Consider the following 19,910-nt stretch of genomic DNA (forward strand, 5'->3'; position numbering starts at 1 on the left):
CAGTAGCAGTCAATCTATTGTGCACATTTCAGAAAGAATCTCTTTTCACTTGAGTCCTAGGGCACTTATGTGGTAGTAGTAAATAATTTGAAGCATAAGTTCATATAGAGAGTCATCAGCATGGTAATAGTGCATAGCACTGATTTTTCCACTGAATATATTTATATAGAAAAGACATTTTCTACTTTTTTTTTAATTTGTCTCTCTGGAACGACAACAAATGTCTGGTCATATAAGTAGCTACCTGAGGAAAAAAATTAAACTGTCATTGAGAACCACAGTCATTCTCACACATTCTTTTTTGGCAAAAAGTCAGTAGGGTGTAGTTTTATATTGAATGGTTTCCTTTACACAGCTGTACCATAAATTTCTTCAGAATTCCAAGTCATCTGTGAAAAATCCCTGGCTGTATAACAAACAACAACAGAAAAATGAATTAGATAAAAAGATAAGGAAAGCTATGTCTGCAGCAGTGATTTATAAGAAATACACAATTACAGGAAAAGAAGTGGAAGAGAATTCTCTTTAACCAACACTGGTGATATTTATTCCTTGTGTTTTATTTGAGGTTGTCCACGTGATCTTGGTAGTTCATTATGGATCCACTGGAATGGTTATTCTGCTAGATATTTTCCAAGAGTGTTCTCAAGGTGCAGTTTACAGTCACCCCTGTGATGAAGGCACAGTCACAGCCCTGGAGTTAATTGCTGTTCCAGTGTGATGTCTGTGGCGTGACACTGCTGGTAGCCAGATTTCGTTTTTATTTTTAATTTTAGCTGCAGTGTGGGATACTGTAGTTATAAATACTCAAGTATATCTGGTTTCAGTGTAAATACAGCTCTGCCTCCCAAGCTGACACTGCTTGACATCAGTTAAATTAAAGGCTGACTGGGCATGTCCCATCCGCTGCCACCTTGAATCTGACCTCCAGCTCACAGATGAGACCTGCTGACAACTTAGCAGGGGGAGCTTGCATTGCTGTTGTCATGTACTGCCTCTCTGATAGCTTCAAAGGCAAATATACTTGAATGCTAAAGCAGTCTTTTCAAATGTATATGCCAAAATAGTAATTCAACTGGGTAAATAACACAGCAGTTTAAATGAATAAGAGTTATTTAGTTGATGAATATATGTTTGACTGAGTGATTGAAATGGCTCCCCTGGGTAAGATGAAGTAGTATGCTTTTAAAACTCTTTTGTAGATGTTTACAGAGAGGAAATGACAGGGGAAAAAAAAATCAAGTATCCATGGGGTTATGAGATAAACAGATGAAACTTTACAACAGTCACCCACAGCAGAGAGAATGATCTTGGGATTCATTTGTTCTCAGTAGTGTGAGTTGTTGGGGTTAGTCTTTCTTCCCAGATTTGTCAGTTTGTCACATCTGTAACTTCACTTAAATGCAGTTGATGTTCTTTGAATGTGATCTGCACTGGTCCATCAAAATGGAAAAGCTTCTAAAAATAGCTGGAGGGGAGTGAGTCAGGTGGCAAGATACATTCTGTGCTTTAGGAGGTGAGGACCGAAGGGAGCTATAAAAAAAGTTTGAGTCTGTAGAGACAGGGTTTGCCAGCGAAGCTGTTAGTAGAAAAAAAAGGCATTGCAAATACAAAAACCAGGATGATGGTCTGCTTTTCAGGTTAAAAAAAATAAACTTAAGCCTATTAACTAAGGAAAGAGATTCAGTGGTCATACCTACTTTGCATTTCCTTTCTGTATTTCTAACCTGGGGGGGAAGGAACATGAAAGGGCCGATGTTGAGACACCTCCTTTAGTATTTTTATGTTACTGCTCTGCATTCCTCATCTTCAAGGTGAGAATTTTTAATAATTCTGTCATTGTTAATAATTCTGTTTTACAAGCAGTCATCTGAGAACACCAAGGCCATGGCCAACTCAGGTGCACTGGCAGCATCAAAGCAAGGAGTAGAACCAAGATGCTGTCACTAATTTTGTGTCTCATATCAACATGAATAACTCAGCAGGAATTTATAAGAGTATGATTCAATAATGCATAATCTTAGAGCTCTGATACATTCCTGGACTTAAAACTTTCTAAGTTGTTAGTTAAACTTGCAAATATGAAACCTACATTTTGGCACAACTTCAAGCATTTCTGAATTGTGTTATTTCAGCATTGTAATGTAGCGCCATAAAACCAGGATGTCATGTATTAAATTCTCAAAAGCAAAAGAAAAGGATCCCTTTCAGGATGCCAGAGGTGAGGCAGCAGCTGTTTGTCACAGATGTGGCACAGGCTGGATACAGGGCAGATACAGAGGATGCTGTACTACAAAAATACAACTTGAAAAGCGTCACCCATCTGTTCCATTCTTTATTGTGTGTTAAGTACATCTTGATCGCTTGTGATAGCTGATCATCCAACCTGCTCTTCATATCCTCTGCTGTGTTGAGCCCCTGTCAGAGTTCTCTTCCCAGGTAAATTTTCCTGGGACACTGAAATGTTCCAGGAGGAGTGGTTTGGAGAACTAGAAACCAGGCCATTTATGTTTTAGAGCAAAACAAAAAGAGCATCTCTGGGGAAATGCTTCCAAAGATAATATCAAATCTGAACTGAATCATTTCGGTATTAGGAACCTGAATTTTCTCTCTAGGCTGACTGATAACTACAAATTGTCTTAGCTGTTGTTTTCACCAGTTTCTAAGATGATAGCTTCAAAATTTTAATGAGAAATATAAAGAAATGGTCTTTTTCTAAAAAATCTTTGGTCAGTAAAGTTTGACATCCGATATATATTTTTATTTTTGCATGCTGAAGTAGTGTGAATGTAACTCTGCTTCTCCTGAATGCTGGAACATTATAGTTTTAGCTTATTTGATGTATTTGAGTTTTCAAAAATGTCCTTTCCCAGACAGAAAAACCATACAGAATTTTGGAAATCCAAAGGATGTTAAGGCTGAATTTAACCAAAAATACTAAAACTTGAGTCTCCATTAGAATTAAAAGTTGTAATTCTAGGGAATATATACTCAACAGATTTGGAAGCAATACAATTAGCAAAGGTCATTGATGGTGGTGTTTTGGAGCTGCTTAAAGAGCCAATGAAACCATAACTGCCAATAGGGACTATGGTGGCCTTACCATTTGCATGCTCAGTAAATTTGCTGCACTGAATAATAATAATAATAACTACTGGAAATAGCTTTTTTTTTTTTGACTGTTTGGATATACTGGTGCTGAAGGACAAGGTTCTTTGAGTGTGTCAAGGAGCCTTTGTCAGATTAGATAGAGCTGATGCTCCTCAAGGTATGCACAGTTGGCTTCCAAAGAAATGATTTACAGCATGCTTTTTAAGAATGTTGAAAAAATTCATCATTTATTACCATAGTTTGGAATTGTGGAGTAATGTTGTACTTAAAGGGGATGAAGGAGCCCTCAGTTCTAGGCTGACTTCCCAGCCCTGCCAGTGATTCCAGTGTAGCACCTAGCAGGTGATTTTTCTGTGCTCTGTGCCTGGTTTTCCTGTCCATGTGGGTAAGGACTCATTTAAATTCTAGTGAGATGGTGCTCGACTGCACTGAGATTGGAACTTTGAGGTATCCTCTGTTGCAGTAATCCATTAGAAATGACATCCTGTAGGTTTTATGAAACAGTACATGTTTGAATCTGGTTTCTATCTGTGCTCTTGGGCGGCTCTAAAAGCACATTCCTTGACATTCTCAGCCATTTTTCCTTTCTTTGCAGCATCTTTCTTGTTTCAGCATCTCCTCCTTTCTCTTTCTTTGTTAGTGCTGTGATGTTATTGCAGACCCATTAACATAGAAAATGAAAAAACAAACAAGTTGCCGAAAACTGTAGAGCAGTTGGTATTCAGAGCATTCTTTTACCATTTCAAAACACTGCCAACATAATATCTGTTTCATTATGTACAAGAGTAAGTGCTGCTAACATAGATAATTTGGAGTCTATAATTGAAACAGTGCTTTTGCAGCTCTCTCAATTAAAGATAGTCAAGACAGAAAAGCTGTTATGTACTTACCTGCTGGAATTATATGTTATTCCATGCCATCCTGTTACATTCATACAGTGCTGGAATATATTTCAACAGTAACTTGCTGTTATGGAAAATACCATTGCACCATGAAAGAAAAGCACCAAGTAAACATTGAGCTTTTTGCAAACGCCCTCAGGTTGTATCAGAGGTATCATTACCATCCAATATATCTTAATAGTGATATTAATGATGCTTTTAAATTTCTGTGATTGTTAACAGTTATTTTCTGTGGTCTTCTGGTCGTTATAGTGTCTGTTGTAAGAATTTTTAAATGCGTTTCTGGCCGTGTTGTTTGGGAATACAGAAGACAGAATCAAAGCACTACTCATTCCATTTATTACACTCTGTGTTTAAAATATGTGTAGCCTCAGAACCTGTTCAGAAGGGATTTGCACCATGTTTTTAAAGGTTCACTCTTCCATGGGCTGGAAGCCAGAGCACTCAGCCAGAAAGGTCTTGTATCTTGTCTTCAATAATGCATGATGAAGAACCAACAAATGATGGATTTTAACTAACCACAGCACGAGGGAGAAGGACTTGTAGGTGGACCTTGCCTCAGGCAGAGAGAAGTTAAAAGGCACTGCATTGAGTTGTGCTTTCTTTCAAGGAGAAGATGCATGTTAGAGTTCAGAAATTGTCCTCTAAACCCTTTTCTGTGCATTGCATTTTGTCTGTCCACTCTTTTGTCCTACTTTGGTGAATGAAACAGTGGTAATAAAAATTTGCAATCAGTTAATATAGGTTGAAGTTGAAGTTACCCCTTCAGTTCACCTTTCTGGTAATTTTTTTATACTCTGGTTGTGTAAAGGACGCAATTGAAAAGAGCACAGGGAGATTCACATGTGCTTGATTGACTCTCTACTGTCACTATATTTGATCAGGAAGAAGCAATTGCAGAATTAAAGAGTTTGAGGGCTTAGAAGATTGCAGATGTTCCACAAAAAAAAAAAAAAAAAAGGTTTACAGAGTTCTTACTTCGAATATCAGGCCCAAATTCTTCCTTACTGGTTGAAACAGCGGGCAGATTGCATCAGAATAAGAAAGTTACAGTTTGATTTAAGAGGTGTCAATGCCACAGATGTTCATCTTGAATGAATAAAACTTACCTGTATTATAAGCAGCTCTCTCATTTGATTTATATTTGCTTTTATTTTATAGGACCATGGGTCAGTAGGAATAGCAGCATAGATAGCGGAGAAACAGAAGTTGGACACAGGGTCACCCAGGAGGTGCCCCCCGGAGTTTTTTGGCGGTCTCAGATCCATATCAGCCAGCCACAGTTCCTGAAGTTCAACATATCCTTAGGGAAGGATGCTCTTTTTGGTGTTTATATAAGAAGAGGACTCCCACCATCACATGCCCAGGTACTTTATCGATGTGTTCGTTGGCTTTAAATGTCAAAATGCAAACCGTTTAGAGCATCTGTGTTAAAGTTGATGTTTATGGAACTCAAGTTTAGGGATTCCTGTGAATTACTTTGTAATGTGATATTTGACTGAACACCCTGGTATTAACATTTCTAGGTTGTTACATACCTCAGCAATACATTGATAAAAGAAGTGATCTTTTTAAGATCACTTGAAGCAAGGTTTCAAGTCTCTGATAAAATCTGGCACCAACTGGGACAAAACCACCCAGTTATACAGCAGTCAAAATGATGGGTGGTGTTGGTCAGGCTCCCGTTATCACAGCCCTGTGTGCAGTGGGAGTGCCTGCACAGCCAGATGTGTTAATATGGAATTTTCTATCTTCAGAGAAGTTTTAATCTCCACAGGCAGTTTGAGTGCCATCCCTGGGGGATGCAACAGATCTTGACATCTCTGCCACCCAGGCACATTAGAGAACATGAAACAGTGGCCACATGTTTGAGAGCTTTCATTAAACCCCTTTTCCTTCAAAGACACTATTTAGATATATCATCTGACTCAGACATGGGGCAAGTCTTGCAGTTGGGAAACCCAATTCTTCTTGATTTCTAACCAACCTCAGGGATGAGAACTCAGTAACACCACGTTTTTACAGTGACCCTGTAGTACAGAGCTAAGGGCTGTAGGTAAGGTAGTTGTAAAGTTAAGTATTTTTTTCTTCTAGGTTGTGCAGTGGATGTTTTAATTTCTTTGCTATGAGAATATTCAGTGATATTTTCTGTTACAGAGAGAGTTTTTTTTATTATATTGAAAATTCATTAATGTGAATGGAAAGATTCCCATTTAGTTAAATTAGAACTGTATGAGAAATAATATATTTGCAGTTACACATGCTAAAGGGAAAAAGCCTCCGTTCTTTAGAGTGGAAGGGAAGCAGAAATAACCACCTTTTGGAAAAAGAACCCCTTCCTTCATGTATATCCTTGCTACTACAAATCAGTTCTTCATTCAGAAACTCTCAGCTAAAATTAAATGCTTTGTTTAGTATATGCATTTATAAAAGCAATGATTCCATGATTCCTTTTGGGAAAGCCTCATTTACCATTTCTAGATGCCTTGCCCTGATTTACAAAGAACTGCTTCTACTTTTTTATTATTAGTTTTTGGCAAAGCAAACTGCAGTTTGCATAGATGGTTAAAATACATGATCCCAGCTAAAAGCCCAGAGGCTTTAACATAATTGCATTGCTCCATATTGCCATGTAGGGAAAGTAATGCTGCCTGTAAAGAGATATCAGCCCAGGGTGATCTGTGTCCATGTGCATGCACAAACTCATGGTACAAACAGTGAGCCAATTAATTTTCTGGGGAAAACTACTCTTACATTATCTGAATTTTGGATCTGCTTCCCAATGTCAGGCAAATTTATGGAATTCTTCTTCATTGCCTCTTGTTCCTTGGTGTTTATTCTTTCCTGTAGTGCTGACTGAGGACTAAAATCTTTGACTGGAGCTGGGAAGAAAGGAGTGAGGGGGTTTGCGTGGGTTTATGTCCTCTGCTTCTAAGAATTTGTGAAGAGGGAGCTTTGGCTATTCAAAATCCACCAACTTACTTTATAGTATGCTCTTTAAAATGTTCCCTGAGTTGCTGAATGGATATATCTGTCTGGTGAGGAATCAGGATCAGCAGCCCACAACCCAAGGAGGGGAGGGCATGTGGTCACTTTTCCATGTAACTAGACATTAACATGCAGCATCCCAAAATTTGTTAAAAAGACTGCATAAATAGGGGAAATTGCAAAGGACTCTTGAGTGATTTTAAGCCGTTTTCAGACAGCCATGCAACACAAAAAATACCCACAGAGAATACATTCCAGGGTGGGAACCTTTCTTAAGCATGTTTTGGCTGTAATGCTTCAATCTGTTGTCTTGAGGGTGAAAGTATGTCTGTGGATCTTCAGCTGTTGCAATGAGGTAATGGCATAATTCACTGAGCATGTCTCATTTAATTCAGAATTTTGGCACTCACTTCCTCTACTCTATCATGAAAAACATGGCCATTTAGTTGAAGAAAACAAACAAAAGTAGAAATCATGAAGTGAATATTACTTAAAGCAACCAAAGCTCCAAAGCAATCATCAAGATTTGCTATAAATACAGGTTAATTATAATTTTTTGACTAAGACATGGTGGAGGTAAGCCTGTACCTTTTATAAGAAATCCAGTGGGAAGTAAGTGGTAGTCACAATTTTTTTTTCTTTTTAATTCAAGGTGAACTTTATATTGCAATATGATCAAATGTATTTGTTCTAGGTTTCATTATGTTCTCATCTGAGAAGGCTGTGATCAGGCAAAGTTTTGATTTTTTTTCTTTCACTCCACATCCATAGAATATAAATTTCCTGACCTTTCTGATAAATTAAATAATGAGAAATACCAACTGTGTTTCCTCCTGAGCTAGATTTCTCCTCAGAGAAGCTGCTTTCCAGTCTTTAGACCAAGTTCCAAACCTCTTCTATAAATAGGGTTACTGAAATCCACTAGTATAATCTGCAGTATAAACTGGTCTACATCTGGTCTGAATCTGCAGTACCAACCAGTATAAACATTCCCACATTCATGCAGGGTCCTGCTGCTTGTTAACAGGGTGGTAGAGCAGAAGATTCCTTGGCATTTCTGCCCAGCAATCAAAATTCAGTCAAGCTGCTACCAAGAGAAATAATTTTAGGGAAAAAAAGGCAAGCTGTTACAGACCTGAGTTAGTGAAAAGAAGCCTTGTTCTGACAGAAGGGAGCACAAAGCTTTTGTATTAATGAAAATAGTCTGAAGTTGACACCAGGCGATATTTTAAAATTGAAATTTAAAATCCTTGTTTCTGTAGGTTGGGGACATGAGCTCTAAAGCAATGAAACAGCTACACTTGACAGTTCATCACTGATCAGTGCTGATATGTCAAGCCAAGTAAAATCCTTTGTGGGAGCAAGTCAATAATCAGCAAATTAGGTACATGATTAACCTGAGACAACAAGATGCAGTTCCTGTGTGAGAGCCCTGCTGAGATTTAACCTTCTCAGTATTACTGTTTAGCAAATATTCCAAATGTCTGGTTTAGTCAGTCAAGCTGATGTAGCTGTAAACTTGTCTGGAAGCAGCCTCGTGTGCCATGTGCACAGGGAGTAGGGCTCTAGAGGAGCAGTAAAAATGCAGTTTTGAGTGGCAGGCAGGCTGCAAACAGGAATGCAGTGCTTTTGAGCAAAATCCTCCCAGCCTGTGTAGTACTGTGTGGAAATACCAGAGTGCACGTTGCAGGCTTGAATGATCATTAGGAATTTAGTAGAAGAGAGTCATATTAATAGAATTGATAACGTATAGAAAATGAACAGTAAATGTCAAATAATGCACAAAGTGACTCTGCAGAGATTACAGAAATTATGAGGTTGCTGCATGTTGGTAGAACGTTCCAAATGATGCATGAAATAAAGTAACCTTACAGGAACATCACTGGAATGTCTGGAGAAGGCAGTGCGTGGAGCTGTGCTGTTTTCATGTCCAGCAGAGTGTGGTACGCTTACAAATTTTTCACGTCAAAACGAAAACTGTTTTCATTCAGAAGAGAAAATGGCTTTATTTGAAACAACTTGAAGAGCTGGGGAGCTTCAGTGTTACCTTGGGTTTTAGCCAGTGCTCAGACACATTCAGGTGCTCTGACCACCTCCTGTCTGTGAGTGCTGTGCTGCGCTGCCCTGGTCAGCTTGTGTCACATCCAAGTGTGGAAACAAACTGCTTGGCTGTCATGGAGGGTATCAGATGTTTCATGGCTGTATTTTAATTAATAATTACCAACTGGATTTTATGAAGAACTAATTTTAAAGCACTTTGCAAACAAGTTTCCCTGACATATGTTTTCTTGGCTGCTTAGATCCTGCAGGGCTTTGGCATAAAGGCAGATAAGAGCCACAATGCCAAATGTGCTCTCCCCTCCATTTGGATATGCATCCATTATTGAGACAAGAGCTCTGAGAAATCCTTCTCTTCCATTCCTGATTCCAAATAGGCATGAAAATAGTTTCAAATCTAAGAAAGGCCCTGAAGGTTGTGCAGGCTCTCTGCATTTTCAGCCTTGACCCCTGTGAGCTCTCTCTGCACTGCAGTGTTCACAAGTTCACTGTGTCTGTGAAACTGGGCTCAGTGGATCTGTGCTGGATGGATGGCCCTGTGCAGTGGAGTCACAACTGCATATGTAAAGTTCCAAAACTGTTTTGCTGGCTCCCCGTGGTTACTGGAAAAAGAAAGTTCTTATTAGCCTATGAATAAAATGCACCGAAAGCACTGAATGGAGAAATTATAAAAACAAATTGCCCAGAAAGAACTTAGTATGAGATTTTAGGTTTGTAAATAAAAGTAAGCAGTAGGGTTTCGATATGCTGGGTAGTAAAAATAAACAAACTCACCGAGAGTGTGAATTTGGAATTTGTTTAGCGAGGTAGGTTGGCAAGTCACTTGCTTATATGGAGCTTTAATCATAGTAAGTACTCCCTGCTGCAAAATTGAACTCTGATGATGTAGTCATTTGGGATTTCTGCTGCATGTTGTTCCTGAGCAGTTTTTGCCATTTTTGTGTGACTTTCAGCATGAAACCATGAAATATAAAGGATCATTAAAAAAAAGGGAAAAAAAAGTCAAAAGTCATTGAAACATCCAAATTACTTCAGAGATTTGGGTTGGTTTGACACATACATTCCCTAATTCCTGTGATTTAGCAGTCTCTTCCCTAGCAGTTGTGTTGTGTGTGTTAGATTAAGAATTCCACAGTTGCTTCTTAATGATCATGAAACTACTTGCCTTCTTTTCCTAGATGGGTCTTCTAATCTATTCATATATGCCAATAAGTAGCTTTAAAGCAAGACTGATATCTTCAGCACAACATTATATAAAAGTAATTAATCTCTCAAGTGTGGTAAATCAGAAAATCAACAGGGCCAGGAGAAGCAAAATGATGATTCAGCCAACCATGTGAAAAAATCTGATCGGGTTATGAATTCACACTGCCATCTCAGTGACTCTTCAGTCAGGGATTTTCAATTTTGGGGTACATATACCTAGTCCTTGCTGACACATTAAGATTAGTACACCCAGGGAACCACCAGCGGATCATTATCTTTTTTTTTCCCCCCTCTCAGTCCTGAGGAACCCAAAGAGGGATAAAAATGTATAGTTATATTCAGTTTGCACCGGTACTTAACCATTCATAGAGTTATTCAGGTTTAGTCATTTTTTTGCCTGAGCATTAAATTATTTTTCATAGTTTGATCAAAAAGGGGCAAGGCCAGCCTTAATTGGACCAAAGTTAAAATCATAGCCTTACAGGGAGTCGTGCCAAGGGATCTGCTCTCACTGGGTCACACCCCGTCATCGTGAAAAGAGATTGTGCAGCTCAAACTACTTCAAGCAGCTTCAGGCTGAACACTCTTCCCCTTCGATCTGGCCAACTGCTGAGCCTTCTCCACTCCATGAGGTGGAATCAGCATCAAACAGAGGGGAGGCAGAGGAACCTGCCAGCACAAGCAGAGACGAACAGCGTGTTGCCAGTGAGAAATGTCAGCTTTTATTGCTGCTTCCTTAGTTGACCCTTTGTGAACGATTGTTCTGAAGAGCACAATTTCTTTTCCCCAAGATGTTGCCCGAGTAATAACATTTCCCAAGGAGGTGATGAGTCTGTCCTTAACCTCTGGCTGTTAGACAGTGGGTTTTAGCAGTGTTTCCAAATGTCATTGATTTAAGAGATAGAGATATGTGTGTTTGATACCTCGGATCCTCTGAAAATTACTGACATGCCAGAATTCTCTAAATCTCTGGTGTGCTTTGGCTTAAATGTACTAATTTGGCTGATTTACCTTCCCCTGTAAAAATGCCATGTGAGAAAAGGCTCAAGTGGATGGCAATCTGATATTAACAGTATGGTGACACTTTTTATTCCACTTCTCTTGCACTGTCCCATGTTTAAAGGCATAGGAAAGAGTGGATAATGTGATGATAGCTTTTAGCTTTAGTTGGTTTGGACTCAAATTCCTCCTCCCTGCCACGGATTTCCTTCGTGGCTACATATTGGTGTCAGATCCACATGTTTACTAGGAAGCCAATAGAACTTCCAGATATTTCCCATTGTTATAAGGCCAAGTGTATTGCTGATATATAACTTAAAAATTTTCAGCTAGCAAGGTGAGCTTTTATATCCCAGTTTTAGACAGATGTGAGACATGGCACTAAAGTGTTAAATCCATTCAGTCTCTTCCACTAGAAGGGAGAATCTTCATTATTTTATTGCATATTGTATATGATTTGCTAGGACTCGCTGTTAATGAGTGGAGTGCTGTGTACAAAACATCCCTCTGTGGATGTTTATTCTGTTTAGGATGCAAAATTACAGTTTTCTGTTGAAACTGAAAGCAAGGAAAGGTGGATGTTTTCTCATAGCTGTTGCAAGCACAGCCTGTATGTGTTAGAGATAACGGAGGGAAATGTAATGAAGCTACTGGCAAGCAAGCACATGCTATTACTGTATTTTATTGAACACATACATCTTGCTTTAGACATGTCTATCTATCTCTATCTACTCCTACACAGATAAATGTGTCTAAAACAAGATGTGTTTTCATAGGGGACTTGTTATACAACTATCAAAAGATTAGATATATTGTTTTTGTTGTTTCTTAAGGGCTTCCCTTAGATAGGGACTATGAGAGCCACTCAGTTGAGCATTAGCATCAGCTTGAGAGCTCCAGAATCACAGACAATAAAGACAGAAAAAAAGCCTATTAGGAAAGCTAGTCCAGCTGCTTTGTTATGCAGAGTTATTCCCTGTTGTAGACTAACCAATATTTCTTCCAGTCCTGTTTAATTGTGGCATCTCCATTGGGAGGCTATTTACTGAGCTTAATAGATGGGAAACTTATCTGACATTCATCTTAAATTTCTTTCTTTCTTTTTTTAGTTCCATGCCATTAATGGTGCCATCCCTCTTATACTCTAAATAATCACTTGCTCTGTTTGATCCCTTTTCCAAAGATTAATGCAGTGTTCTACCATACTTGGAAACCATCCAACCAGAAATTCTCAGTTTTCCTTAATATAAGTTCAATTCCTTCAGCCACTTGATTTGTGTTATTCCTTTCCATGCTCCCTCTGGTTATTGTGCCATACTTGCCCCTGATTGTTCCACAAACAACCTCAGGTAAGCAACTTTTACTCTGTGATGTAAAACTTGAGCAGTGTATTTTTATCAGGTGCTGAGTTATCCAAACTTAGACACACATTTCCTGTTTGTGCTATTCCTGTTCCACATTCTGGGGGCTTCCGTTCAGTGGTGTGTCTGGAGCTACATCTCAGATGTCTGCTCCTGTTGCAGCAAGAATTTGTTGTAGGTGATTGCTTAGAAAAGGGTGTGTGTCTCCAAGGCTGAACATTTTCAACTTTGAAAGCTGGAACCTAAAAGTAACGGGTCAAATCATAGATTTCAAATTTTTTCTCAAAAACCATCCTGTTAAGCAGTACCATTTATACATTTTTCGGTCACCTATACAGGAGAAAGCTGCATAATTCACAGAATGTGTGTTCCATGGTCAACTGGTAAATGTTAGTTTCACGTTGACCTGTCTTTCAGAAATACCATTTTATAAGAAGGTAGAGGAGACTTTGAGCTGAAATATCATTGTGCATTCAGCTCTGTTTGTTTGGGGGTTTGTTCGTTTGTGGTGTTTTGGTTTGTTTTGTTCTTTTTTTCCCCCCGTTTTTTTACCCTGCAGTATGATTTCATGGAACGCTTGGATGGCAAAGAGAAATGGAGTGTGGTGGAGTCCCCACGGGAACGTCGGAGCATTCAGACCCTTGTTCAGAACGAGGCCGTGTTTGTCCAGTACCTGGATGTGGGTTTGTGGCACCTGGCATTTTACAATGATGGCAAGGACAAGGAAGTGGTTTCTTTCAGTACAGTCATTTTGGGTAGGTGTTTCCACCAGCTGAGCGTTTTTCCATTCTGTTTGCACTTTCCCTCACTTGAAGTTGTAATACTTTCTTGCAATCTTCTGTTTGTTGTTTGTCCTTATGTTATGTTGTGCCTTTTTTTTCCCTCAACACTACTCTTGACAAAGAGCAAATTTTTAATTGCTGATTTCCCTCTTAATATTTTAGCATTTCCATACATCTTGAGTCTAGTTTTGGAACACAAGGCTCAGATAAGTTCAGTCTGGTTTGAAGCATTCCCCAGTTAATATTCCTCTCCCTTATCTGTCATTTTTATACCTCTTATTTGCTTCTCTGAAGAAGCTTCTTTACACCCAGGTGGAATAGGATCCAACAGGAGAGCTGTTTAATCTTAGTAGAAAGACAGCTCAAGAAAACGATACCTGCAAATGAGGTTATTGTTTGCAGCCACCCTAGAGATTAATTGAGTCAGTTAATTAGCTGTATGCTGTCTTACAGCTTAGCACTCACCTAATAGTGAGTCGTCTCCTCAACATGGTGGAATCAAGAGCCAAACATCTTGCCTGCAGTTTTGTTAGAAGAATAGGGTTACATTTAGTTGAAAATCAGAGTGAGTCTAAATTCTCCAGGCTTTATTAGATTTGTTAGAACTCTGAAGGACTTAATGGACTTTGCTGACTGTCTTGTCACAGAGGCATAACAATTTCTGAGATAGTCTATCTTATATTCTGCCCTGGCTGGTGAAGTGTTAAATGACACTGTATTGTATAAATTCCTGTTAGTTCAGGGAAAGAGAAGCTGCAAAAAGTACAAGTCAGTTTTTAATCTTTAAACTCAATAGTCAGAGGTATTTTCCAACCTTGCCTGATTAATAATATGAAGTTAATTTTTTTCCCTTTTACACCAGTATAAAATTCAGTTTGTTGGTTTAAGTCCCAAGAAGGGTGTAGGTGGATAGTCAATACTGTCATTAAGTATGAACATAATTACTTCTGTTAACCTCAGTTAAGATGAAGAAATTATTGTTTTTTCATAGCTTATATTTGGCTTAGTAAGAGTTAAGGTGCTATACATCTTGATATATATAGAGAGACAGAGATCTGCATATTTGCCCATAGAAGGCTTTTTCTGCTTCTCCAAAACCAACATTTGTGCTTGTATCTTGTTATGCCTCTGTTATGATAACCTTAGGTTATCATAACCTTATGTTATGATAACCATAAGCTGCTCTTAAAAGAGTTGTCTGGTCTAGGCTACAGCTTTCAAGACCATCAAAGGTCTAACAGTCAGGTAGACTACTTGTAAGTGCAATGATAGTAATTGGAATGAAATCCAAAGAAAAGTATAGTGTTTTATCTGCTTCCGAGGTGGTTCTACACACACCCACATCAGACACTTCATAATCAAAGGATCTGAGACAGCTGAATATCTCTCTGGTGTGGAAGAGGAGAAAGAATAACAGAAATTATGTTAACTCGCAGACAATACTGAATTTACCATGATTTTGAATACATAGAAGAATGCTTTCGTGTGCCATGAAGCAAAATAATGAATAAATCTATAAACAAGCTCCTTCATGAGACAAATTGATATCTTTGAGCATTACATTTCAATTTTTCTCTTCATTGTTTACATGAATCATTTCAGGAGGCCAAGCTGATGACATCTCTTTGGGAATTTGCTTTAGACATTTTGTATTTGGTGTCCTGCAACTGTGAAATTAGATTTAAAGTTGTACTTGAGTCCTTTTGTTCTTTGAAGTTTAGTTTGACAAAAAATACTCTGTGTGTTTCTGCTGGTTCCAAATCCAAATTTTATCTTCTGTCTTGTACCGATGCTCTTGGTTTGGTATCTGGGACTGACAGAGCCATTTAGTTTGAAGCCACAACAACAGGGAGTAATAGTGAAGAGCAACAACTGCCCAATTAGATTTTTGCTCTAATAATTCAGTGTTGAAAATATGTTCCACTGAAATCCAACAGCTTTCAAATTAGAATGATTTTAAGAATTCGTTTCAAAATTGGAATTTTATTTCTAGGTTGCTGTTATGCAAATAATAACAGAAATCATGGAAAATTAGTGTGTTGGTACAGCCGAAACGTTACCAGGCTGATGTACCTATTCTCCTCATATTATTGAAGTCATCACTTCAGTCAGTCACTCTAATGTTAAACTTTGTCCTCAGATTTTACAGAATTCTCCTTCATCCTCTTGCAGAGCTACTTGCACCTTTTTAATTCTTTTTTTTTTTTTAGGATCAAGTGTATTTGCCAGAAGAAAAGAGCTCCTTTCTGTCACGTTCAGCAGATATTTTTGTCAGTTTAATTAATGAGCCTTTAAATGTCTGTAGAAGGCAAGGAAGATACAGTCCTTGGGATAATCAGTGTCCCATGGCAGAGTGATTGTGCAGGAACAGTGTCTCATTGCAGGAGGGAGAGTGTTGATTTTCCTGGTGAAATGTTATGTTTGCTGCATAATATAAATTTCAACATAGCTCTGAAGGTCTTAAGAGGTCCCACCAATCTGTTGGAACAGAGGGCTTGAGCACTGTCAGAAGACTTTGAGTTCTAATGGTGCCCAGAGACTGAACGTGACACTTTGGTGTGTCTCTAGATCTCAACACCTATTCATGCTGCCACAAAATTTGGTACATTCTGCTTCACCCAAACCTTGTGGTGTTCATATTATTAGGGGCTGTTCCTCTAAGCATCGAAGACAAAATAAACTGAAGAAAAATTAAGCAAAAAAAATGAGCAGGCTGACTGCCTGTGTTTCTTGTGTTTCAGATTCGGTGCAAGACTGCCCACGTCATTGCCACGGGAATGGCGAGTGTGTGTCAGGTGTCTGCCACTGTTTTCCAGGATTTCATGGAGCAGACTGTGCCAAAGGTATCATTTTCCCTGTATTTACAAATAACCACAGTGTGTGTTTGTGATGTAAGGATCTGCAGTGCCCGCTTGCTAGCATGGGTCCAAGCTAGATTCAAATAGATCAATATGCTTTTTTTCCCTTAGATCTCAAGTTCAATAGGATTAAGAGGAAGTATTTCTACATTACCTATGAACTTGCATTGCTGCAGCTTTTTTGTGGCAGAGGTAGCAGGCAGAAATGGCAGAAAATAAATTTATTTTCTGTAAAAGTGGATGAATTATCAATGCTTTCTGATAATCATTAACTGATCTGCAACAGAAGACTGATTCTCTTCATTGACAGCATGTAGTATATATTCTGGCTTGCCTAAGCCTTACTTCTAGCACAAAGCATCTTTCTTGTATATACAGTTACTTTGACCAAAGGAACTTCGCCTCTTATAGGAAAATAAGTAGGCCTTGATAAAATCTTAAAATAAACCTTTTCTTAAATGTCAGTTGTAAATTTTAACAACTAAAACTGGGAAATATGTTACTGTCAAGGATTAAGCAGAAATCTAAATGACATCTGTGGATTGGCACAATGTGTTTATTAAGTTTTCCTGAGAGTTTGGAATAGCTGTCATAGGGAAAAGATTCATAAAGAAGGAGCTCTTTAGTTATACAGCTAGTATCAGATATTTTGTCTAAATTCAATGGCTTGTTTGTATTCCCTAATGTTCCTGAGGACACTCATAACATTTTACAATTTGCTTCCTTCTTAGTTTGTGTGAGATTTAGGCACACTATCAATATTGTGCTCACAGTTGTTTTCCACGGGGATAGGGTTGTTAGAGTTCGAAGAGGGAATGCCTCGTGTTTGAAAGCTTTCTTAAATAACTTGAAGGGCCTTAGAAATTTGCTCATTTCTTCTTAGACCCCTGATCCAGTCCTGAGGACAGTTATTTGTGACCCACCCCTCTCCCTGCTGTAACATCCAGCATACTCATGCCTGTCTGTGAAATACTCCTTGAGTAGCTGTTGTAGTTGTACTGGAGGGAGTAATTTCCATTTAGTGTCTCCATATTTGGCTCTTGAAGGTACCCCAGTACAAAAAAAAAAAATTAAAAAAAAAATAAAATAGAGACCCCAAGGGCCTTGGAGAGCTAATGCTGTTATTTCAGTGCTCGCCCTGCTCATTTTAAAGAATGCTTCAAATACAGCGTGCATGTTGTTTGATTACCTGAGAAATTAAGACAGCTGGCAAGTAGAGAGAGGAGATATCTGTATCCCACAAAGTAAATGGTGTGATAATGTGTGCTATAAATACAGATTGACAGCTGTATGCATTTCTGTGGTGTTAACCTGTGAAAGTGTGCATGCAGTGACTGTGTGCTTCACTGCCACCCTTCACACATACATGGCCATTATATCAACTCATTTGCATTTTGAGTTGTGGAGCAATCCTGCATTGTGTACTCAACCTCTGTGTAACACTGTATGCTGTGTTAATGCTAGAAAATACTTTGTTCAGGCTGTGACAGATAAAACAGCTTTTTTTTCTAGGGCGTCAAACTGTATCTGTATCTGTCAGGCTTCTCCTGCCCCTCAGTGCATTCCCTCTGCTTCCCGCTTTGTCCTTTCTGTGTTGTCTCCTTCCCCTCAAAAGCAGGAATGGTTTCTTGGAAGCTTCTTTCAACTATTCCACTGTTTTCTTGTCAGACATCGTGGCATTTCTAAAGAACAAAGAACCTGGGAAAGCTACCTAAAATGACAACACGGGCGTGTTGACAGCACTCGTGTTTCTGTGCAGGCACAGAACTGCACAGCATCACCCTGTGAGCCCTGCCCAGAGCTGTGGCTGAGTTAGTTGGGTGTAAGGGCTCTGTGCCTCACCCATTTCACAGGCATTTCCATGCCTGTTCGCATGGCCACAGATTTGTCTGCTCGCTTGACTGCTCATTATATGTGAGAGCAGTTTGAGAAGGCAGAAATCGAAATTGGGATTGTATGCATGGTAAAACACAGTACAGTGAGATAGAGAATTGCATCTTTTCCAGTATATGCCATGTGCAGACACATGTTAAATGTACATTTACAGTAATATTAAATTTATATTTAAGCTGTCACAAGTATGGAAGTATAATGATTTTCTTTCCATCAGATTTTTTTAATTATTATTTCCCTAGCAACACATCTTTCAATGTCTCATTTCTCCCCTGTAGAACAATTTAAGGCAAGACTCAGATAAAGAAATACGGGAGAAATGTGAACAAGCTCCTCAGATGGCTTTTAGAACTTGGTCCATGCAGCAACACAGCAGTCTGAGAGCTTCACTTTGGGTGAAACCCAAGTTTGATAGGTAGGAAGTGGGATCCTTTATAGCAGTGAATGCCCTGTTACAGGGCTGATCTTGAGGCCACCAGAAACAGTGAATCATTGGAGGAATCTCCTGCAAACTATTTGCAGGCAGTGCACAGGCACTACTCCATCCAGGTTGTTCTAAAAGATGAAAATGAGGGAAAGCTGTGGGAGACAGCACTGAAGATCCATTAGCTCCAGGAAAATACCATGAAAACTACTGGAAAGAGATGAACTTTTGGCTCAACCCCACAGGCTGTAGTACTTTCATACCCTGATTGAAGTGGTACAAACTTCCCCCTCCTAAACACTCCTGCCAAATACTGGGGAGAGGGGGTTATTTCTCACCCTTACCTGTGGAAATAGCTTATTCTCAAGTATCCAATATCAACAGATTTACTCCATCCTTGCTGGGGCAGGATTCCCTTTGAAATCATTTGGAGTCTAACCTAATTAAGGTTAAAGAATTTCATCTAACATACAGAAAAGGTAATGGTACATTTTGATCTCATGTGGATAAGACATGGCATACAAAAAAAAAGAAAATCTGCTGATCAGAGGATAATTCAATGTGTGGAGATGAGTCCTGACAAAGCAAATGTGTACGGTTAAAGCCAGTGGAAGATTTGCTGTGAATTGACCTGCACTGTGAGTAACCTCCTGTCCACAATTATCTGTAGGAGTTATTGATGAAAACTGATGCAATGGCCAAGGATCAATTAAAGAATCAGACATGCAGCTATGATCATCTTATTTTGGTGTGTTGTCACCTTTTTATATTCATCTCTATTTTTCTGTAACCTCTATGACATAACCACTGAGTTTTATCAAGATGTCCTTCTTCCTTAGTGTTCCTGCTGTTGATGTCTGCTCATAGTTGGGTTTTTCAAGTTCTGTGGTAAATCTGCCAGCAGGCATCCTGCATTCACCATTTGTAGAGTTCAGTGGCACAGTGAGTTGAGTTCCTAGAAGTGACTCAGAGTTGGCTACAATTTCACTTCACCTCAGAAGATATTTGAAGGGCGTGCAACTCTTCCACTCCTTTAACAAAGCTACTTCCAAAGACACTGTCATGTACTGTTTTGCAACTGAGCACAGAGCCTCCTTTAATTTTGCATTTTGAAATGCTGGGATTTGCATCATAAGCATCTTTTGCTAATCTGGAAAGGTGAACAATGTGCCATCACACGGGATTTGTACATTGGCATGATGAGCATAGCCTGCTAAGAGATGGTGTCCGATTAGTAAAAGAAGGACAAAAATGGACTCAAGTAGCTTATGTCAACTGCCATGAAGTTGCCATTTAGCAGATACTTCTAGCTGATTATGCAATGTAAT

The 19,910-nt window shown here is 38.9% G+C and overlaps 1 protein-coding gene across 8 annotated transcripts in view; it reads left to right on the plus strand.

Annotated features, from left to right (window-relative positions):
• TENM2 (teneurin transmembrane protein 2) overlaps window positions 1-19,910 on the plus strand; it is a 900,957-nt gene that overhangs the window by 781,069 nt on the left and 99,978 nt on the right. For all 8 annotated transcript variants that reach the window (XM_017825633.1, XM_017825634.1, XM_017825631.1 and 5 more), the window contains 3 exons: window positions 5,175-5,380; window positions 13,185-13,380; window positions 16,149-16,250. In XM_017825633.1, coding sequence (XP_017681122.1) covers window positions 5,175-5,380; window positions 13,185-13,380; window positions 16,149-16,250 — 504 coding nt within the window. The remainder of the gene's footprint in view (window positions 1-5,174; window positions 5,381-13,184; window positions 13,381-16,148; window positions 16,251-19,910) is intronic.

The sequence above is a fragment of the Lepidothrix coronata genome, unplaced genomic scaffold (genome assembly GCF_001604755.1).
Source record: "Lepidothrix coronata isolate B3197 unplaced genomic scaffold, Lepidothrix_coronata-1.0 Scaffold121, whole genome shotgun sequence".
NCBI lineage: Eukaryota > Metazoa > Chordata > Aves > Passeriformes > Pipridae > Lepidothrix > Lepidothrix coronata.